A 24242-nucleotide genomic window follows, 5' to 3' on the forward strand; every position below is an offset into this window, starting at 1 on the left:
AGAGGGGAAAGTAGCTTTGTAGGCTGGAATATGCAGAGTTCAAGGGGAAAGATTTTCCTACCAAAGCTATTCAGTTCTGGAACATTCTGAAAGGGGTTTCTGTGCAGGTGCAAAACCCACTGTGTGAAAGCACAGACCACTTGAACAACGATAGTTACAGGTAAGAAACTTGATCTTCTACCAGCTCTGAACACAGTCAGGGGTTAATGATAGTTGGTGTTGGAGGGTCACAGATTCTATTGCTGCTCTCAAATGTGAACAAACCATGGCTCACCATATACTGGACTCTGAGACCTGATGAGTTGCAACATCAGATACTACAATATTGACAAAACAAAACATTAAAATACTTAAGTTCACTGAGTTAGCACTGGAAATTAGAGAGAAACAAGAGAAACTGGCCAAAGTTTGGGCTGCTGTCCCCAGTTCTTGTTCCCACACATGTATTAGAAAGTAACATTTAGTAGTCCAAAACATCTGGAAGAAGAACCATGTGGAGAGCTGATGGAGAACTTAACAAGGGTCATGGTACACCCCTGAGGAGAACTCTTGAAAAACACTTGAGTTGGACAGGATTTCATCCGTTATAAAAGTCCACTGCATTAAGAAGCAGTATATGCTTTATGACAATTATTTTGGTGATGGCATAATCTTGAACAGAAAAAATTTAAAGAGACACAAACGTTATTAAACTATTCAGAGATGCTCTTTGAATTGCTGGATTCTAATGCTGACAGTTGCGATCATTCAAAGAAAGAAATAATGCAACATAGATTAAAAAGATCCAAACTATGCAGATAAGTGAGTTTATTGCATGCTTTATTATACTGAATGCTTTGTTTAGATCAGTAGCAAAATGCAAATAAACAAAATAAAAAAAAACACAATAGAAAATTAGAATCAGATTGAAAATTCCTTGGTAGCTGGATTTAAAAACACACACAAATGCATTAGCTCTGAAGCATATTTATGGTGTGCATTTCCTTGGAAGACATTCACACTGTCTGGCATTGAAGACTTCATGCTGTACTATGGAGCCATTGGCACAGTAGAGGGGCACTAGCATTGAATCTGTCACTGTAGGAGAACAACAGGTGCATTGTTCTTCAATGAGATTCACTGTAATGTTATACATTGCTTTGCTTGCACATTTCCCCTGAAAGTCAAAAAAAGAAATAGTTGGTATTTGTTACACTGCATCTTAAAATGTTGTTTCTATCACAAGAGCTAATTACTGTCTCAGGATAATTAATTATGCAAAACAAGAATGAGGAAGATGTTCTAGACCCAGAAACCTGACACAGCATGACCAATGCTAAGGGATTATGGAAATAGTTAAAAAAAATCTGGAGGATCAAAAATTCTACATACCTTGAACATAAAAAATCAGCTCTCTACAAATAAATCATGGGATCATTCACAACTTACCTTTTTTTACTGAGGAGATCTGTGTCTCCATGGCAATGCCATTCCAAATTGAAGTTCCCACTATGTTTGCCATGATTGAATCTCTCTGTGGCATTTTATCCCTATTGCCATTTAGACTCTGATGGGGAAATGGCAATAGGGGTAAAATACCATGAGAGACTCTATCATAGCAGGACAGGAGGAAGAGGAAGAGGAGAGAGGACAAAAGAGGACACTGGAGGATGCAGGATGCGGTGATAGCAGGGGAGAGGAAAAGGAGGAAGAAGGAAAAGGGAGGATGAATGAGGACATAGAAAGATGTTGCAGCAGCAGGGGAAAGGAAGAAGAGGAAGAGGTGGCAAACAAGGCAGATTGTTTTGAAAATGGAGACATCTCCATTTTCAAAACGATCCTGCACTATCCAGATTGATCCGGTAATGAGTTCTCACTACCAAACATCCGGATCATTGCAACACTATGAAAAAGACACAGTAGGTAATTGGTGCTAAATACACCGGGTCAAGTGGGTCCCCGCCCAACTTCACCACGTAGAGTCAGGAAAATGTGTGCACCTGTCAAATAACCTGGGTTCCACATTGAGTTATCTCATAATGTGAATGAGCCCTATGTTTTGCAAACCAGAAGCCAATTTCAGCCTATACACTCCTTCCACTCCTTTATCTGCCAATAATTCTTTCCAGTTTCCCTTCTTTGTCTTAACCATGGTTTAGCATTGCATCATAACCATAAACATTAATACTGACTCATCTATTTCCAAAATAGCAGCAAACCCTTGTTTCAATCCATGTGCAGAGGAGAACTCTAGTTCACAATGTGAATAATTGCATAGCTGTGAATAGCTGTAAAAAGTTACAGGAATAAGGAAACATGCCAAGATCACCAATTGCAATGGAAAAGGCCACAAATTTATTGAGTACAGCTGGCAGTGGGGTTGGCCCAATGCACGGGTCTGGCATCAACCAACCCACCTGTTGATCTATGAACTCATTACTTGGTCATGGCCAGACCTCAGGATGACAAAGGGAGTCACCAGATATTTGCATGTTTGTATCTCCACCCTTTGTCACTGGGAGATGCTGCTCATGAGTTGCCCCTGCAATGGCAGTTCCTCCTCAGTCCCAGGACCCTGTGGGGACTTCTGATACCAGTGCTCTGCAGCCCCAGTAGCCATGCCCACTAGATCCATGGCCCATGCTACCACCTCTACAAGTTGTGACAGCTAACCATAACCCTCATACAGAACACAGGGTGGGAGGGTAGGGAGATCCAAGCCGGAATGGTACTGATCACAGGCCACACAACCTAATAAAGACCCTCCCCTGTCAATCAAGGAGGGGGCAGAAATCCTGACCTCTCTAGGCAGTGAGCCAATGGGGGAAACCGGAAGTCCCACCCATCCCATGGCTGGGACTTGTAGCTCTCCCTTGGCTTCAGAAGCACTGCCTCCCAATGCCCCAGCCGGCCAATCAGAGCCTACAAAAACCAGCCCCATCACCAGCTGGGAGGAGCCGGGGCAGGTCCACATCGCAGAGTCCCAGCACTACTCCCCTTACCCCCGGAAAATTGGCCAGCCCAATAAGTTAGGTGGCCTCACTTGCTAATTTTCCCTTGCTAGACACTTGACTTGTTAATTCTAATTTGCTAGACACTTTTTAAGAAAGGGCACTGTTACATGCTCACAACATAAAATCAAAACAAAAGGGAGAAATACATATTTTAAAAAAAGAAAGAAAGAAAAGAAAATGCTAACATCTACTAGCCTTCTACAGCTGCTGCCTCAGTCTCAGGAGGTCATCCTCAGGGGAGAGAAAAGTAAACTAGGTGAACTGCTAGTTTTGAGTTGTCTGGGGGTGTTTTTGTTGGTATTTAGGCCGTGTGACCTCTCCAGGACATAGTTAAACAGACTTCTGCTGTGTCACTGACTTGTGTGGTGTGAAGCCAGCAGTTACTAGCAATATAGTACTGCTTCCTCAGTATCTGGAGTTTTGTCTCTGAGGAGAAAGAAAAAGTGAACTGTTTTGGGGTGTGGTGTTAGGGTTAATTGTTCAGCTGCATTGTTTGGAGCTTGTGACAGTGTGTTTATTCATTTAGGGCAGGCCTGCACAACTTGGCAGTAGTCAAGGGCCAAAATTTAAAAAGGCTAAACTTCTTCAGGTCACAGATAGGTCTTTAGCAGCTCAGGTCCAAAACACATTGCAGAAATAATCCAGTTTAAGGCTGCTTTAACTGCACTGGCTCAGGGCTAGGGAATCCTGGGAACTGTAGTTTATTGTGGCAATAGAGCCCTCAGACAGAGAAGGCTAAATGTCTCACAAAATTACAATCCCCTGAATTCTCTACCATTGAGCAAGAGCAGTTAAAGCGGTCTCACAGTGGATTATTTCTGCAGTGTGTTTTGGACTTCACTTTCCAACTTTTCACTCGAGGGGTGAGCATTCACCCTTCCTCTGCCGCCACGCCCCAGCACTTATCAGGGAGAAAGTTGAGCAGCAAAGGAGGCTTTAGGGGCAAACACTGAAATCTATAGTGTACTTATGGGATCACCTCCTTCCATATAATCCGCCCCGCACCCTCAGATCCTCTGGGAGGAATTTATTGCAGTCCACAAAGACCAGATTGACGGTGACCTCCCAGAGGACTTTTTCCGCGATCGCTCCCACTTTATGGAATGGCCTGCCAGACGAGATCCGTCAAATTGCCAACCTTGAGAGCTTCAAGAAAGCTGTCAAGATGGGTCTCTTCCGGCAGGTCTTCCCGGAATAGATCCCGGCCAGGTAACGCTCCCCCCACAGTCATATACAAGCAAAGACTCTGCCCACTGTTTTATTATTGTGGTATTGTTTTTAGATTTTTATCATCTGTAATTTTAATGGATGGAATTGTTTAATCCTTTTTTAAGGGGGGGGGGGAATTGTATATATTGTATTTTTAAAAGGTTGTATGCCGCTTTGATTGTGGAAACAAAAAGCGGGATATAAATTAAAGTTTTATTTATTATTATTTATATGTATATGGTGCCAGGATAAGGATGCGATAGCTCCCTCATCCTTATTCCATCTTTGACTGTGATCCCATGAAAAGCTTTCGTATCACAGTGCTATTGTCCCGTCACTGAAGCAGCATTGCATTAACAAATGCAAAATGCCAGGCAATGCTGCTTCAATTATGAGATCTGTGTGATGTCATTTGAAAGCCTTTTGTGTGATTGTGGTCAATTGCACTTTCCAGACAGGATTATGTCTGGATAAGCATGATGTCACATGAAAATCTTCTTGTGATTGCACTATAAGAATGGGAAAAGGATGGAACGAGGACATTTCATTCCCCCTAATGATAAACTCCACAAAGTAAGAAGCTGGTAGCATGAGCTTTTGTAGATTTGAGCCTACTTCCTCAGATGCCTGAAATTTCAGTTAATCTCAAAGATGCTACATGGGTAGAGGTGCCTTCAGCAGCCCTCCCCCCACTGGCCTTCAGAGTCCCACGTAGCTGCTGCCTGGTGGGACTCCAAAAGCACCTCCACCCCTTAAACCCAGGCCTTCAGAGTGAAGAAGAGGGAAAATGAATAGAGGGGGTTGCACCACTCCAACTTTATGCTACTTTCCTGTGGGGTAAGCCAGTGTGGCATATGACTCTAGAGACCAGGGTTGAATTCTCTGCTACGCCATGAAAATGACTGGGTCACCTTGTGCAAGTCACATGCTCTCAGCCTCAGGAGAAGGCAAAGGCAAACGGCCACTAAAAAAATCTAGAAGAGAAAACCCCATGATAGGTTTCCCTGAGGATCATCATAAATCAGAAATGACTTGAAGGCTCACAGCAACTACAAGAAGAATGCTTCAAGAAAGCCAGTGTAGTGTAATGGTTTGAACATTGGACTATGACCATGGAGACCAGGGGTTGAGTCCCTGCTTGGCCATGGCAACTCACTGAGTGATCTTAGGCAAGTCACATTCTCTCAGCTTCAGAGGGAAGCACTGGCAAAACCACTTCTGAACAAATCCTGCCAAGAAATCCTTGTGATAGATCATAGAATCATAGAATTGGAAGAGACCACAAGGGCCCTGCCATGCAAGAACTCTCAGTTAAAGCATCCCTGACAGATGGCCATCCAACCTCTGTTTAAAGACCGCCAAGGAGGGAGATTCCACCACTCTCTGAGGAATTGTGTTCCACTGTTGCACAGCCCTTACTGTCAGCCCTTACAGGTCCCTCACTTGTTTCCCCAACAGACCACCCCTATGACTCACCACTCAGGAATATAAACACTCCTGGTGTGTGTGGGGGAAGAAGCCTTCAGAGCCCCATGGAGAGAAGCACCATGAAACTCTGAAAACTGGGAGGGGGTTGGTACCTGAGGAGGAGGAATGTGGGACAGGTGGAGGCAAGGAGCAAGGGACGAACGAAAATGGCTACTAGGATCTGGTTTGCAAGGGTGCTGGGGCTTGGAGCAAGTTTGCACAGCATGCAGCTTTGACTACAGCCACCAACATCCTCCAAATCCTTTTGGGCTGCTTGAAACCTTTTGGCTGGCCGCTTGTAGCCCACAGGCCGTATGTTGTCTAGGCCTGATTTTGGGGCTATATGCTCTCCCTGAGTACATAGTTTAAGGTAGTGGGACTTCTGCTGCATCTGTAAGTTGTCTGAGGGCTTTAAATAGATGTGCCTCAGTCTCTGCAATTCAGCAAACAAGAAGAGGGAAACAGGCATTTTGTGGGCATTTCATGAAGATCTTTGAGAGAAAAGCTTGGATAGTTGAGCTACTACATATGTAGAATGATAAACATGGATGGTGATGAAGTTGCTACACTGCAATATTTGTGTCATGTTTGCTTGCTTGGCTGAGGAACTGCCATACTACACTATCAGAAAGTGCAAGCTGGTTTCTCTGTTGGAAGAGAAGGAAGAACAATTTGATATCTACACTTCAAATGAGCAGAGAAAATGAAGCTTTTTTAAAAGAAGAATAGAATGAACTCTCTTGGAGGGGCAAGAAATTAGAGATGCTGCTAGGAAGCATGACAGTTCCTGAATACCAGGAGCTGATACTTTGATGAATGTGACACAGAAGTATAACTATCAAAAATCACATTACAAACTTGAGAATTGATTTCAAGCTTTCCTCTTAATCAGCAAGCATGGAGACTGCCACATGGGGCAAAATCAGAGGATTAAAAAGGCATTTTCCTGGGAAAGTCGAGTGACTGAGGCAAAGATTTTCACACACGTCGTGATCTGAGAGGACTTATCCTAGGAAGAACTAGGAATGCTCCAGTAACAAACCATTCATGTCACAGGGAAATCCCATGAATTGTTTGTTGCTGGAGCACTCCTGGTTCTACTTGGCGTACATCTTCTTAGATTGTGACGTCATCTGAAAATCTTTGCTGCGATTGTGCAACTTTCCTGGGAAAATGAATTTTGAATCCCCCAATTTCCCCCATGTGACAGTCTTATATGAGGAATAGGAACAAAAACTTTACACCTCTGAAGTCGGGGGGGGGGGTCATCTTGGAGTGTTCTATAGACAGAAAGGCTACAGTCAATGGATAGGAAGAGACAGAGATAGGGAAAATATGTGGTGGTAGTAAGTGATTTCCTATTGCAAGTAACAGAAGCAGCCATGTGTGGGCCTGATAAGATGTCTTGATAAGTGTGTTGTCTCCCAGGAGCATTCATGATGCAACAGAGAGGCTGTCAAGATTCATCAGGTCAACCAACTATTATCCCTTCCTTTGGATCCATGTTGGAACAAATGATACAGCAAGCTATAGCTTTCAATAAGTTGCAAAGCACTCCAATTCTCTGGTGGAAAAGCTATAGGACCTTGGAGCTCAAATTGATATTTTGTTGCTGCTTCCTATTGAAAAACATAGCCTAGAAAGGGAGAAAAATACTAGAAGTAAACATCTGGCTCCAAAGATCATACAATTTGGCTTCTTGGACCATAAACTGCAGTAATATTAAGGAAGATTTCTGACAAGTAATGTATTTGCTAGTAGTCTTTCAAATCTGAGCAGGAGGGCTTTAAACTTAATGTGGAAAGAAGATAGCATTCCAGAGGGCAGGGAGACACAAGCACTGGGGACAATAGCTTCAATGATAAAGTCTTTGCCAATAGTGCAAGAAGCCAAAAGTGTGCAGAAAAAAAACCAAGGAATCAATGGAGAGACTGAACTCAGATGTCTCTACACTAATGCACAAATCATGAGAAATATAGAAGATGACCTGACATTGTAGCACGTGAAGGCTAATATGATTTAACAGACATCACTGGAAACTAGTTGGGTGAGTCTCATGATTGAAATGTAGTAATGGAAGTAATGCTTCCATTCCTCCTCATTTCCTCTTTGATCTATTTCTTTGGAATGGTCTATTTCTATTTCTTTGGAATGGGTTATATATCAAGCTAGGTGTCATCTATCAGAGCTGTTAATTTCATTTTCTCCCCTGCCTCAGTGTCATCTAAAAATTTGAAAAGCATGCCCTCTATTCCATCAGCCAAGTGATTTATAAAAATGTTGCTCTGTGGCACCACATTACTCAATTCCTGCACAGGAAGAGAGAAAAACCAGTGGCTGAGAAAGCCATTTTCATTGGGTGAGTCCTTTTCAAACTTGGAGTGTTTTTGCTCCTGAGTGGTGAGCTTTTGTGAGGCACTGGAATGGAGTTAGCAGCCTAGCTGTTTTTAACTGATTTCAGAGGCTTTAAACCTCATTTCCTGCACAGGAAGAGAGAGAAATCAGTGGCTGTGGAAGCCATTTTTAAGTATTTGAATGGGTGTCACATTGAGGATGGGACAAGCTTGTTTTCTGCTGCTCCAGACACTAGAACACGGAAAATAGATGCAAGCTACAGGAAAAGAGATTCCACCTTAACATTAGGAGGAACTTCCTGACCATAAGAACTGTTCAACAGTGGGACACACTCCTGTAGAGTGTGGCGGAGTCGCCATCCTTTGAGGTATTTAAACAGACAAATACACGGTAAGAACTGTTTGACAGTGGAACACACTCCTTTGGCGTGTGGTGGAGTCTCCTTCTTTGGAGGCCTTTAAACAGAGGATGGATGGCCATCTGTGGGGGTGCTTTGATTATGAGTTCCTGCATGCCAGGAGGTTGGGCTGGATGACCCTTGGGGTCTCCCCCAACTCTATAATTCTATGATTTTCTCCTGAATGAAGAGTAATCATTGGTGAGAACCTTTTGGGTAAACCAATTACATATTCATTAGACAGTAACATTGTCCAGCCCACATTTTACTAGATGTTTTGCAAGGATATCGTGGGGGACCATGTCAATGGCCTTATTGAAACAAGATATGCTACATCCACAGCATTCCCTTCATCTACAATACTTCTGACTCTACAAAAAAAACCATATATGATTAGTTAGTCATAACTTGTTTTGAGAAGCCCATCATGTTGACTTTTTGTAATCCAGGCATATCTTTCTTTTCTTTTTCTTTTTAATTTATTTTATTTGTATCGCTTATCCATATACAAATTCCATTTTTCCCCAAATCAGTCTCACAGATCCCTCTGTTACATATTGAGACTTTGGCGTAGAAAGGAAACAAATAAAGAGAAAACTGGAAAAACAAACAAGCAAACAAACAAAGGGACAGAGTCAAGCCACCAGCATTTTTCCTTAATCATTAATCACATAACCATAAAATATACACTGGTGTACTCAACAACGCCGACCAACAGCACCATAAATAGTCTGCTATTCTTCATTACAAATTATACCAGTAAATTCGTCTGATATACCTCTTATCAGTAAATCCACATTTCCTTAACTTTCCCCCATTTCTTTTGAAAGTGTTGTTCTGATTTCCCATTAATCAGCATTGTCAGTTTATCCATTATCATCAGATCATGTAGTTTTAGAGACCAATCCTCCAGCATATGGGTATTTCCCCCTTTCCAATGTCTGGCGATAATTAAGCGAGCAGCCGTGACCATGTAAATCAGAATGCCAATTTGATCTTGATTTAATTTACCTTCCAGATCATCTGTAATATTCAGTAAGAACAATTTAGGCCTGATCTCAAATTTTGTTTGCAGTGTATTCTGGATTTTAGTATGCAATGCTTCCCAAAACTCCTTTATCTCCCTACATAACCACCACATATGAAAATAGTTAGCAAGAAAATGATAACTATTTTCAGGCATATCTTTCTAAATGTATGCAGAGTTTCTGTTTAATCAAATGCCTTAGTATTGATGTTAGGATGACTGGGAGGTAATTATTTGGGTCCTCCCTCACCCCACCTTTTTGAAGAAGGGGACAAAAATTCCCCTCCTGCTGTCTACTGGTATCTCTCCTGTTCTTGTGGAATATTGGTAGTGTTTCTGAGTTTATTTCTGCCAGTTCTTTTAATACCCTTGAATGCAGTTCATCTGGCCCTGGAGTCTGAATTCATTTAGTATAGCCGGATATTCCTGTACTATCTTTTTACCTATTCTATGCTCCATTTTCACAGGTTGAGCACTGTTCTCCTTTTCAGAGAAAATCAAGATAAAGGCGATTATCAGATGGGGAACAAAATATCCTTGTCTTTTTCCCATTCTTATAGTGTGATCACAAGAGGATTTTCACACGACATCCCGCTTATCCGGACATTATCCCATCTGGAAAGTGTGATTGACTGTGATCACACAAAAGACTTTCAAATGATATTGTTATTGTTCCATCATTGTCCTGTCATTGAAGGAGCACTGCCCAGCATTTTGCATTAATGGGAAAGCCTTCTGTGGTAAATCCCATCCTTATCCCATCCCTGTGTGATAATTTCCAAAGAATTTGTTGCATAGTTCTCTTTTTCCCTGTTCCTTCTTTGCATTTCACCATCTTCTGCATTCTTCTTTTTGTTATGGACATTACCAAAAAAGCCCTTTTTATTGTTTTTAACCTCTCTAGCAAGCCTGGGATCCCTATGCTTTAGCTTTTCTGACTTGCTCCTTGCATGAGCTGGCTATTTGCTTAAAATTTTCTTTGGTGGTTTCACTACATTTCCCTACATGTCCTTTTTTATTCTTATCTCAGTTGAATGTTCTATAATAATAATAATAATAATAATAATAATAATAATAATAATAATAATAGTTTTTATTTATATTTCCCACCTCTCCCTGTGGATCAAGGCAGGATTACATCAATAAATTGAAAATTACAGTTCAGATAAAGATTACAATTTATATAAAATAAAGTCCATAAAATCACAACATTATATCAATTCTATAAAATATCCATATCAACATCTAAATTCTAGTAAACATGCTCAGAATGAAGTGCCTTCTTATAGTTGTTTATAGCAGATCAGGGGGGTAGGCTCGCCAAAAGAGATCTGTCTTAAGTGCCTTCTTGATGGAGTCTAAGATGGTAATAAGACGGATCTCTTCCGGGAAGCTGTTCCACAATTTGGGAGCCATGGCAGTAAATGCTCTATGGGAAGTTGACATTAGTCTGGTTTTTGGATACTCCAATAAATTTTTCCTAGATGTTCTGAAAGTACGGGGTGGGGATTGTGTAGGGAGAGGCATTCCCTCAAGTAACTCAGGCCCAAGCCATATAGGGCTTTAAAGGTAATAACCAACACTTTGTACTGTGCCCAGAAGCTGATTGGCAGCCAGTGAAGAGATTTTATTACTGGTGTTATGTGATCTGATCTAGGTGTTCCAGTGACCAATCTGGCTGCCGCATTTTGCACCAATAGAAGCTTCCGAACTTGGTACAAAGGCAGCCCCATGTAAAGCACATTACAGAAATCAAAAGAGAGATTACCAGTGCAAGTACAACTGCTTCAAGGTCCTTTCGGTCCAGGTAGGGACGCAGTTGGCCATCGCATCTACTTGAGATGATAATGGTAGAGATGGATCCAGAAGTACCCCCAAACTGTGAACTTCATCCTTTAGGGGAAGTGTGACCCTGTCTAGGACTGGTTGACAAATCTCCATCCCTGGACTTGGTGAACCTATCGCAAGGACCTCCATTTTCTCTGGATTCAGCTTGAGTTTGTTTTCCCGCATCCAGCCCATTACTGACTTAAGACAAGCATCCAGAGGAGAGATGCTATCCTTAGTCACTGCATCAGTCAGAGACATAGAGAAATAAATTTGGGTGTCGTAAGCATATTGATAACACCATGCCTTATGTCTCTGGATAATCTCTCTTAGAGGTTTCATGTAAATGTTAAACAGAATGGGGGACAGAATGGTGCCCTGAGGGATGCCAGATGACAGCTCTCTTTTAGAAGAGCAGCTGTCCCCCAGCTTCACCATCTGGAATCTGCCCAAGAGGTAGGAATGGAGCCACTGGAGCGCAGTGCCCCCAATACCTAGCTCCCTCAGGCGTTCCAGAAAGCCTCTGAGATGTCCAAGAGCACGAACAAAGTCACACTTCCCCTGTTGATGCCCAGACGGAGATCATCGACTAAGGAGACCATGGCCATCTCAACTCCGTATCCCGTACTAAAACTGGTTTGAAATGGGTCCAGATAATCGGTTTCATCCAAAACAGCTTGGAGTTGGAGGACGACTGCCCTCTCAATCACTTTGCCCAAAAATGGTAAGAGGGAGACCGGTCTGTAATTGTTTCTCATCAGCGGATCTAAGGAGGGTTTTTTAAAAAGTGGTTTAACTATCGCTTGTTTCAGTTTTGATGGAAATATTCCCTCTTTAAGGGATGTATTAATTATAAGATATAATAAAGTTTTTGTTGCATCCTTCCCTGAACCGTCAACCACAAGTGAGAGAGCATGCTGTCCTCTTTACACTTCCAAGGAATTTGTCCACTTAATAGATATTTACAAATTCATAATGTGAAAACACAGTCCGTGGAGTCACTGGACATCTCTCTTACTGTTTCTGTTATAATGTCCACGTCCAAATCAGCCTTTATCTGAGAGATTTTATCCACAAAGAAGTCATTGAAAGCGTCACAGCAGGTTACAGATGGTTTTAGCAACGGATTCAGGGTGGGAGGCAGTTGGGTTATCTCTTTAACCACCCTGAACAGCTCTGCTGGACAAGACTCCACTGATGCAATACGTGCAGCATAGAAAGAATTCTTTGCTTCTTTAGATATCCATCCTCATTTCTAGAGATACCTTCCACTTTTTCTCCTTAATGGAATTGTTTGAAATTCTGTGTTCAAAATCTCACTTTTAAGAAACTCCCATTCCTCATGAACTCCCTTCCCTCTGTTAGTATTCCTAACCATGGCATTGCTGCCAGTATTCCCTAATTTTACTTAAATCAGCTTTTTAAAGGTCTAGAATGCATGCATATATGCTTGGCTTCCCCTTTCTGCTGTATAATGCAGGAAAACATGGTTACTACCACCTCAGGATCCTGTCACTTCCACTCCATTACAGTGGGCCCTTGCCTTACATGGGGGATCCATTCCAGACCCCCCCCCCCCCGCGTAAGGAGAATTCCGACCCCCTTCTACAATGAAGGAATACCTAGGAGTTGGAGTTGCAGCTGAGAGCATGTGACTTGCTAATCCCAGCTCAGCCATGTAAATCCAGAAGGAGATCCTGGGTAAGTCACACTCTCTCGCTCATGGATATTCTGCACTCCCCTTGCCAATAATAAGAAGAAGAAGGAAAAGAAGGAAAAGAAAAAGAAAAAGAAGAAGAAAAAGAAGAAGAAGAATTGCATGATAGGTTTGCCTTAGCATCACCATGAGAGAGATACAGAGAGCCTGCCTCTGAGGCTGAAAGAGTGTGACCTTCACAAAAGAGAAGAAGGGGCAAGGTGGGGTTCAATGGCAGGAATTCTGCCATTCTGCCCCCTTCTACCATGAAGAAATACCTAGGCTTATAGGGTTGGAGTTGAAGCTGAGAGCATGTGACTTACCCAAAGTCATCCAGTGAATTTCTATGGTGAAGTGGGAGGCTAGAGTGCTAATCCCAGCTCAGCAATGTAAATCCAGAAGGTGACCTTGGGTAAATTGCACTCTCTCACTCATGGATATTCTGTACTCTCCTTGCCAATAATAAAGCAGTAGGATGAAAGGAGACAGGGCATCCTCCCCCATGTTAGCTCACTTTGCTTTGAAAAACAAATGGGAAGAAGAATTCAGCAGGGAATATTTCAGCCGCTCAGACTCTGCTCTCCAGTGATGTTCTGTTTATAACAATTAAACCAAAGAAAATAAAGTTCACTTAGCTCAGTTTGCTAACGTAATATTTTGCATGCCTGTCTACGGAGAAATAATGGGACCCCAAGGGTCATACAGTCCAGTCCCCTTATATGTCAAAGCTCTGTGCAAGCACATAACAGAATTCTTCTGCCTCAGGAAAAGCAGTTAAAAAGAAAACATCATTCCTGGGGTGGGGGGGGGGGGGAAGGGGTAAAAATAAATAAAAAGAGGAAATATTATGTATAGGGTTTGTCATCATCATGAATGGTGATGGTTCTGCCCTTTGGAAAGGGGAGAATGCTTGGTTTTCTTTCATTTAAAGAAAGCCTCTTTAAATGGTAAAGTTACAATTTATTTATTTATATATTCTATGATTGGTTTGCTTTTGGGCAAGGAGTGTTCAAAATGTCCCTGAGGCTGAGACAGTATGACTTACCCAGGGTCACCCTCTGGATTTACATGGCTGAGCTGGGATTAGCACTCTAGCCTCCCACGTCACCATAGAAATTCACTGGGTGACCTTAGGCAAATCACATGCTCTCAGCTTCAACTCCAACTCCTAGGTATTCCTTCATGGTAGAAGGGGGGTTGGATTACCCTTGGGAATCCCTTCGAATGCTAGGTTTTATCCATGGCAGAATTCCTGCCATTGCACCCCACCCCATCTCTTCTTCTCTTTTGTGAGGGTCACACTCTCTCAGCCTCAGAGGCAGGGCATGGTCAACTCTCTCTCTGCACCTCTCTCATGGTAATGCTAAGGCAAACCTATCATGCTGCTGCTGCTGCTGCTGTTGTTATTATTGACAAGGAGAGTGCAGAATATCCATGAGTGAGAGACTGTGACTTACCCAGGGTCACCCTCTGGATTTACATGGCTGAGCTGGATTAGCACTCTAGCCTCCCATTTCACCATAGAAATTCACTTGGTGACCTTGGGCAAGTCACATGCTCTCAGGTTCAACTGCAACTTCATGGATGACCCTTGGAAATCCCTTTGAATGCTAGGTTTTATCCATGGCAGAATTCCTGCCATTGCACCCCACCCACCCCTTCTTGAGAGAAGAGCATTGCCATTTGCCACCCCACCCACCTCCTTCTCTTTTGTGAAGGTCACACTGTCTCATCTCCAGGGGCAGCCCATGGCAAAACTCCTCTTTATGCCAAGAAAATCCTTGTTTTGTCACATCTTCCAGTGCCACCCTGATGTTGAACAGGGGGTCAGACTACATGTCCTCTAGGATCATATGTATGCCTATGTATTACTTCATAGGAGAAGCAGGTTGGACTGGATAATCCTTGAGGGTCCCCTCAACTCTACCATTTCTTGCTGTGGCTTCAATCAAAGATTATTTGTTGAAATTGGTTTTTTTTTCTTTTTGTGTGTGTGCCTTCAGTTTTTTTCAAGCAGAGGAATATTCTTTAAACATCTGCCCAACTTCCTTTTGACATGTTAATTGAGTTTGAAAAGCAAATTAAATTAGCACCAACACTCGTAATTAGCATAAATTTCTAACTTGTCTTTTATTGTCATTTGAGAAATCTGTGAAAAATACTTCTCTAACTGCTGACAGGGAGAGAAAAAATAACCTTTTGAAAGTGGGACTTGTGAAACGAATATTTTTTTAAAAAATTCTCATCAAGTTCTCAATGGACAAGAAGAAAAAAATTGGTTTGTCAAACCACTATTCATGTCCGCTGTTTTTCTCTTACTTCCTTGGCCATGCCCTTCCATTTGAAGGAAAGACAAAATAACTACCTGTGCATCTAGACCTTTCAGCTTCCTACTCAGAGCCTCATAATCCCTTTTGATATTCTGAAGGTTATGCTTTGCACTGTCCCCACATGGTTCCCACATGGATGAAAAGGAAGGGATAACAGTAGGTGGGCTTGATGAGTCTTGTCAGCATCTCCCTTACATCATGGATTTTTGCCCCACAAGGATATCACACTTCTCAAGACATCTTGGCTCCATTCTCACTGGCACTTTTGTGCTGGAAAGAACCAGGAAGCTTCGGTTTCTCCCTCCCCAAATCCCTCAGGAAGCAGGTGCTGACTACCAGTCAGGGTATTTTAACCCTGAATGCCCTCTTGGAGAATTTGGGTTTAAAATGAAGGCTTCTGGCTGTCAATCAAATTTAGTTCCGCGATCATCATAGTGACATTTCCAGCACTCATTGGGCCATCGGAAGTGTGCTTCCCCCTCCTTTTTTTTTAAAGAACCAGGCGTCAGAATGCGCACATTTTGTCAAATTTAAAAACCTTGTGTGTGTGTGTGTGTGTGTGTGTGTGTGTGTGTGTGTGTTGTGGGCATTTGGGTCAGTGCAGGTTATGATCTACCCTTCGCCCCATTTTCAACCCCAAAATGCAAGCTAATGCCATCTCTGCATCCTGTATCCTCCCTCCTTGCCACATATAATAATAATAATAATAATAATAATAATAATAATAATAATAATCATAGCCCTCATACACATGTGGTGGTGGTGGTGGTGGTGATGATGATGATGATGATGATGATGATGATGATGATGATGATAAATTAATTCCTCACCTCGGAATGCCAGAAAAGGATGCAATGCCATGCATTCTTTGCTTTTCCTAGGCTACCCCTGAATTCCTTAGAGACAGTAGCAAAAGCATTCTGTATCAATTTACCAATTTGCCAAATTGGAAAGAGAAACATTGTAACATTTGCATTGTAGCATTCATTCACAAAGGAAAAAAAGTCTTGCAAAGTGCCCTTTGCAGCATTTCCCCTTTGCTAGAAGCGAGGAAATGAAAGGGAAAGTGAACAAGCAGCTAGCCACGTTCTAAGATATACTTACCTGAAGCAAAAACCATGCGCATGGACTGCCAAAAATAATTAAAAATAATAAAAATAATAAGGGAAAGGTCCCTGCTGGAGAGCGGAGGCTTGGCTTGCTCTGTCCCTCTGACCTGCCCTGAATTGACGCTTCCTCCTGCTTACGTTCTATCTATATATCTATTGCAAAAACCATGTGCATTTTTGCCAAAAATAATTTTAAAAAAATTAAAAAAGGGGAAAGAGAGCTCTTCTTTGCAAACTGTTGCCAGGGCATACCTCGGAAGATTATGCATTATCTATATAAAGTATCTCTCCCTCTGTTTTCATACAGTTGTTTTTATAAAATTGTTACCTCACAATAATGGATATTCAGCTGGTTTTCATTCACACAGTCATCCATTTTCACATATTCCAGCCTGCCTGTGACTCGTTTGCACTCTGGCTCTACACCTAAGAGAACAAGAAGAAGGGTATAATTAAGTAAGTCTATATGGAGAGATATTGGAGAGAATCATTTCATACTATATATCACAACCATCTTCTGGTTTTGTTAAACATATGTAATGTGTATAACATGTATTAGACCATTGTTTTTTTTAACATTAAAATTTATAAATCTATACAAACATTAACAATAAAAGAAAGTAAAATGAACCATTAATTTAGCAATATAAACATATTAGAAAATGAGATACAGTCACGTAACACCATTTATTGTTGGTTAATCCAACAAAATATACCATGCATAGTGTCTTTGCAGAAGGGTGCTCACCAATGGGTCTTTTATCAAGGAGGAAAATGACTAGTTGATTGGCACAGGATTCTGTCCTTGGCCCAGTACTGTTTGGCATCTTTATCAGTGACTTGGATATGGTCAAAATGACCATAACAGATAAGAAATCTCAGCCAAAACTAACAAAATGAACTTCAACAGGGAGATTATTACACTTAGGGAGTAAAATTAAATGTGCAGATACATGATGAGTGACACTTTGCTTGACAAAAGTATGTGTGAAAGAAATCTATTAATTTTAGTAGATGAGAAACTGAACATGAGTCAGCAGTGTGATGTGGCAGTTAAAAATACCAATGCAGTTCTAAGCTGCATCAATAGGAGTGTAGTGTCCAGATCAAGAGAAGTAATAGTACCACTCTATTCTGCTTTGGCCAGACCTCTCCTGAAGTAATACAGTGTGCCCGCGCCATATGCGGGTGCACTATATGTGGCTTCCTGCTTATGTGGAAGCCACGCAACAATAAAAACAATAGTGCGCGCCCCTGTCCACCCACGCCGCATCACCGCCGTGTGCATGCACCTCATTGTTTCCTATGGGGCACAAACATATGCGGATTTTCCCTTACACGGGGAAGGGGGCATCTGGAATGGATCCCCCGTGTAAGGAGAGGGCCCACTGTATGTCAGTTCTGGACAATACAACTGAAGAAGCATGTTGCCAGCCTGAGCATGTCCAGATGAGGGTGAACAAAATGGTAAAAGGTCTTGAAACCATGCCCTATGTATAGCTGCTTAGGGAGATGAGTATTTTTTAGCCTGGGGGAGGTTAAGAGGTGACAGGATAGCTATGTCTAAATATTTGAAATAATGTCATACTGAAGATGGGGCAAGCTTGTTTTTTGCAATGGATTCAAGCAATGGGAAAAGAAATTCAACCTAAACATTACAAACAATTTTCTGACAGTAAGAGCTGTGTGCCTTAGAGTATGTGAAATCTCTTTCTTCTGAGGCTTTTAAACAGAGGTTTGATGGCCATCTGTTGGGAGTGCTTTCATTGTGTAAGGCAGGGGGGGTTGGACTGGATGGCTTTTGTGGTCTCTTTCAATTATGGGATCCAATGATTCTATAGACTGCTAATTCAAAAAATTCTACTGTTGTGGATATAATGAAATTGTTTGGAATAGAAAAAAATAATAGATTAAAATCATTTTCACATGTACAAAACTGCCCAGGAGAAAGAATGTTAGATTCAGTCATGTTTTGCTTTTGAAATTCATCCATTTAGTGACAATAGTATAGTTGTAAAATATAATATTTATGCAAAGGGATCTTGCAGCACCTTTGAGACTAGCTGAAAGACAGAAAGTGGTAGCATTATGTTAGAACATGTAGATTTATTAAATTTTGGAGTGTGTGGACTTCACTCTGACTTCAGTCTGACCTCCTAGTAGAACTGCCATTTCTCCAAAGCGAAGAGGTCAGGTAGACAGTTTGCAAAGGAGGGGGCAGGAGCCCTAGAGATAATACACTGGACTCTGGCTCCATGCCAGACTGGACTCTGATTTTAGCTCCCTCTGCCATTTTCCCCACGTTCCGGTGGCTATGTTTCTTCCATCATCCACAACTGCATTGGACCCCCAGAGAAGCCTTTGGAAGTATCTCCCGTAGTTTTGCCTCTCTCAACTCTCTCCTGAATTTTCCTCCTTTGCTTTCATTGAGCATTGATTGTGTGTGTCTTTGTATCCCTTGCTGTGTGTTTGTTTCCCTTTTAATAAATATTTGGACTTTAATTGGAACAGTCTGTCTCCACGTCATCTTTTAAGGGATTTTTTAGCCCCTCTGGTATAAACTAAACAACAACATCTCGTAAGGGCGTTGTTAACCCTCCCTCTCAGCAATTTGAGCTAAATTAAGAAATTCCCCCAATTAGAGACTTCCTAACAACTAGCTTTCGTAGTCTTGAGCTCATGCTACCAACTTCTATCTTTCAGTCTACTGCTACAAGATCCTTTTTTATACTGATTTTCTAGACTAACTAGGCTATGTCTTCATATAATATTTGTAGATATAAAGGCAAAGCCACAAGGTGTGAAAGACCACACATCATAACCAGGTGGAGAGAAAAAAAAGCCACAATTTTATTGCTTACAGCTGAAAATAGGATTAGCCAAAAGCATGGGTCTGGGTCCAGACATCAACCAACCCAACTGTTTATTAATTAACAACACTCTGGACTAGTGCCGGACTACAGGGATGACAAAGCTTGTTCAGAAAAATTAGAAATTATGATGTCTAGACACTTGACTCTGATAAAGTCAGAAAACCTACAGCTCAGAATGAACTCAGGCTTGCTAGAGAGGTTAAGAACAACAAAAAGGGCTTTTTTGGATATGTCTGCAGCAAAAGGAAGAAGAAGGAAACGGTAGGGCCACTGCGTGGAGAAGATGGTAAAATGCTAACAGGGGACAGAGAAAAGGCAGAATTACTCAACACCTTCTTTGCCTCAGTCTTCTCAAAAAGGAAAAGGGTGCTCAACCTGAGGAAATGGAACAGAGGACAGAATAGAGGAAATTCAGCACAGAATAAGCAAAGAGATAGCACAGGAGTACCTGGTTAATCTAAATGAATATAAGTCTCTAGGACCTGATGAACTACATCCAAGAGTATTAAAAGAACTGGCAAATGTAACATCAGAGCCATTAGCAATAATCTTTGAGAACTCCTGGAGGACAGCAGAAGTCCCAGTAGACTGGAGGAGGGCAAACATCGTCCCCATCTTCAAAAAGAGGGAAAAAGAGGATCCCAGCAATTATCATTCAGTTAGTCTGATATCAATACCAGGAAAGATTCTAGAGCAGATAATTAAACAGAGAGTCTGTGAACATCTAGAAGGCAATTCTATAACCACAAAAAATCAACATGGGTTTCAGAGAAAGAAGTCATGCCAGACAAATCTGATCTTTTTTTTTTTTATATATAAAATTACCAGCTTGTTAAATGAAGGGAATGCTGTGGATATAGTATATCTTGATTTCAGTAAGGCTTTTGCCAGGGTTCCCCATTACATTCTTGCAAACAAGCTAGTGAAATGTGGCCAGACAAAGTAACATATGGATTTGTAATTGGCTAACTGGCCGAACCCAAAGGGTGCTCAACAATGGCTCCTTTTCATCTTGGAGAGAAGTGACCAGTGAGGTCCCAAAGGGCTCTGTCCTGGGCCCAATGCTATTCAACATCTTTATCAATGACTTAGATAACAGAATTGGGAGCATACTTATCAAATTTGCAGATGACACCAAATTAGGAGGAGTAGCTAACACACCAGAGGACAGCATTAAAATTCAAAATGACCTGAATAGACTAGAAAGCTAGGCCACAGCTAACAAAATGAAATTCAACATGGAGAAATGTAAGGTACTGCACTTTAGGTGGGAAAGATGAAATGCACAGATATAGGATGGGGGACACCTGGCTGAACGAGACTACATGTGAAAGGGATCTAGGAGTCCAAGTAGACCACAAGTTGAACATGAGTCAACAGTGTGATGCGGCAGCTAACAAGGACAATGCAATTTTAGGTTGCATCAATAAAAGTATAGTGTCTAGATCAAGGGAAGTAATAATGCCATTGTATTCTGCTTTGGTCAGGTACCATCTGGAACATTGCGTTGTCTGGGCACCACAATTCAAAAAGGACATTGAGAAACTGTAGCGTGTCCAAAGGAGGATGACTAAAATGGTGAAGGGTCTGGAAACCATGCCCTATGAGGAACGAGTTAGGGCGCTGGGGATGTTTAACTTGGAGAAGAGAAGGTTAAGAGGCGATGTGATAGCCCTGTTTAAATATTTGAAGGGATGTCTTATTGATGAGGGAGGAAGCTTGTTTTCTGCTGCTCCAGAGAACGGGACACAGAACAATGGTTGCAAGCTACAGGAAAAGAGATTCACCCTGACCTTAGGAGGAACTTCCTGACAGTAAGGGCTGTTCCATAATGGAACACACTTCCTCGGAGTGTAGTGGATTCTCCTTCCTTGAAGGTCTTTAAACAGAGGCCTGATGGCCATCTGTCAGGTATACTTTGATTGAGAGTTCTTATATGGCAGGCGGTTGGACTGGATGGCCCTTGATTCTATGATACTCCATGGAGTAACAATTGGAGGCATGCTTCTCTCTTACACTCAAAAGCTGTATTCCTAGATAGTGAGGTCTGCATATTTAAACCGTATGATCCTGTCTGAACAAGTTGATTTTAACCAGCTTCTGGTTCCATAGTTCTTAATGGGGAAGTATGCACATTGTTAAGACTGATTCCATCAGAAAGAATATCACTTTCATAAACAAGGTATAATCAGAGACTTGATTAAAAATATTTCATTTACAGGCTTTTTCCATTCAGATTTTCACAGATGTCTTTAGTTGTAAATGTGTTGACTGTAAATAAAATGTTGGTTTGCAAAGCGTTACTATTAGAATATGGTGGTTTATTATAGGATCAAGGTACTAATCAAATAATTTGTCAGTATGTGGCTATTCTTAAAAAAACCAAAATAACTGACAAGGAAAGGCAAGCTGGATTGGGACAATGGTTGTGGGGCGCTGTAAGCTTTTGTCCCCTCCACAGTCCTGACTAGAAAAAGAGGAGGAAGGCCCACAAAGGCACCATTACAAACAGAAGGTACGAGAGGGGAAAATTCTGATAGGGATCACAGTAGGGTTGCCATAATTGTCCACTATTACCAGGGACAATATGTGGAACAAATTCTAGACCAAACTGTAGGACAACTACAGGACAAAACTCAGCCCAAAATGTAGGACATTTAAGAAAAATGGAGGACCTTAAATGTCCTACATTTTAGGCTGAGTTTTGTCCTGCAGTTGTCCTACAGTTTGGTCTCGAATTTGTCCTACATTTTCCCCTGGTAATAGTGGACAAACAGGGGATATAAATGCTTTGATTTTGATTTACTCCTCCACAAGCCATTCACCAGCTTTTTATATTTGAGATCATCAAATACACAATAGCAAACTATGTGTCAATCATGTCATTTTTTAATTATTATTATTTTAAGTTTTCCATTCAAACTAGGTATCTTAAAGGAATACTGTCTACTTACATGTTTTACAGCAGGTGTTGTCAATTTTTGCAATTTTACCCTAAAAAGAGAACACATTATTTAAGATAAGCTGAGTTCTCATACACTCATTCACAAGATTTTTGCAAACTACAATGTACTGTCTGAATAGCAGAGGATGATAGAAGATGTTAATTGTGTATTCTGATTAATATGTCTAGTTTGGCCAGGAATATAAGGCTGCTGTCAGAAATGTCATTGTGTTACATCTAGAAAGTTTTTACACTAGTCCTCTCATCCCATGGTGACTTACAATTATAATGGATTACAAAGAATAAGCTTCATCAGATATTTTTTTTCCGGGGGAGGGGTATATTTTAATGGAAAGGATGTAAACTGTATTAAATCTGCACATTTCAGTAGTTGTGACATATTCTGCAGAAAAAGAAAAAAGTGCCTGATAAAATGTGTTCATTAAGAAAGTATGTGTATATTTCAGTAATGAATACAAACACAGTCAATGGAGGGATGCATACAAACATTCCATGCAATTGGAAAATTGTGTATATTTTTAAAAACATACAGAGAGAGTAGAATTTTCTTTAATACACAGAAGCCACATGGAACAGACTGAAAGATAGGCTGAAAGTCTATCAAAACCTTACAATTTTCCATCTGTCCCTACAATGAAACTATAAAACATCCATTAAAATAATGTAACTTTTGGTTACCAAAGTAATAAGAAAAAGCCAAAATAGCCATACAAACAAATCAGAAGAATCAAATCTTAGTATTTTCATCATCAAAAATGCTATGGGCTGCTACTTCATAGGACACAGAGTGCAGAGTTGGGGGTCTCCCTTATGACTAGAGTGTTCATATTCCATATGTTTATTTATCTGCCCCTGATGTCATTGTGCTGTATGTTTTCTCTCACACATTCCACTGGTTTGGGTGATGCAAGGAAGTGCTCTGCATAATCGTATCAGGACACAGAATAAATGATACTGCAACTTCAGACTGGGAGGGGCCAGGGGAACAGCCTGCCACACTGCTGCCATTTCTGCTAGCAGCCTTGTTTCATTTGTAATATTTATTTTTTCCTAAGACTAATTAATTATCAACAGAAAAGAGAACAGATATTATTGTGGCATCTTAATGACTTTTAAGTTTTATTTGACATAAGATCATTTTTACAACTTCTCATATTAACTGCCATACCATGAACTGGGCTGCAGTCCATCAAACTTTATGCCAAATAAAACTTATTGGTAATTAATATTATTTTTTCATTTCAAGGATTTATACCCTGTCTTTCCCCCCACAATGGGATTCAAGGTGGGTTGGAATAATTTAAAAAGAACTAAAACATTGATACAAAAGTTTAAAAATATTTAAATATTAGTAAAGGTAAAGGCATTCTCCTTTGACAAGGTTATCAAGTCCTGTCTGACTTCAGTGGGCAGTGCTAATCTCTGTTACTAAACTGAAGAGCCAGCATTGTCAGAGATTACTACTCTGTGATCATGTGGCCAGCATGATTGCACAGAATGCTGTTTACTTTCCCACCGAAGTGGCACCTATTTATCTACTTGCATTTGCATGCTTTCCAACTGGGACTAGTGATGGGAGCTCACCCCATCACATAGCACCTGGGCCTCAAACTGCCAACCTGCTGATCTCGCAATCAACAGAGCCAGCATCTTAACCACTTGAGTCCCAGTAATTAAATATTACCAACATTAAAACATAAGTTAAAAACAGCATAGTTTAATCCAGTGAAACCCATTAAAACACTGAGGCAGCACATCACACTACACAAGTAAAATTCACCCACCAAATGCCTGCCTAAACAAAAACGTCTTCAACTGCCAGCAGAAAGAAAGCAGGGAGGGTGCTGACCTGACCTCCCATGGAATGGAGTTCCACAGTCTTGGAGCAGCCATGGAGAGGCTCTCTCCTGAGAACTCACCAACTGTACTTGTTGGTGAAGATGGAGGGACTGAGAGAAAGCCCTCTCCTGCCAGTCTTAGTGCTCGGGCTGGTT

The 24242-nt window shown here is 41.2% G+C and overlaps 1 protein-coding gene across 1 annotated transcript in view; it reads right to left on the minus strand.

The window, feature by feature from the left end:
• Positions 1 to 802: 802 nt before the first annotated feature.
• The window catches only part of VWF (von Willebrand factor), a 248454-nt gene continuing 225014 nt past the window's right edge, over positions 803 to 24242 (minus strand). The window contains exons 49-51 of the mRNA XM_089527208.1: positions 22238 to 22277; positions 16739 to 16836; positions 803 to 1156 (exon numbers count right to left, since the gene is read on the minus strand). Of these exons, the coding sequence (XP_089383334.1) occupies positions 968 to 1156; positions 16739 to 16836; positions 22238 to 22277 (327 nt within the window). The 3' untranslated portion in view covers positions 803 to 967. The remainder of the gene's footprint in view (positions 1157 to 16738; positions 16837 to 22237; positions 22278 to 24242) is intronic.

Source organism: Sceloporus occidentalis, unplaced genomic scaffold (assembly GCF_023333645.1).
Source record: "Sceloporus occidentalis isolate IW3139 unplaced genomic scaffold, rSceOcc1.0.p SCAF_5, whole genome shotgun sequence".
Classification (NCBI taxonomy): domain Eukaryota; kingdom Metazoa; phylum Chordata; class Lepidosauria; order Squamata; family Phrynosomatidae; genus Sceloporus; species Sceloporus occidentalis.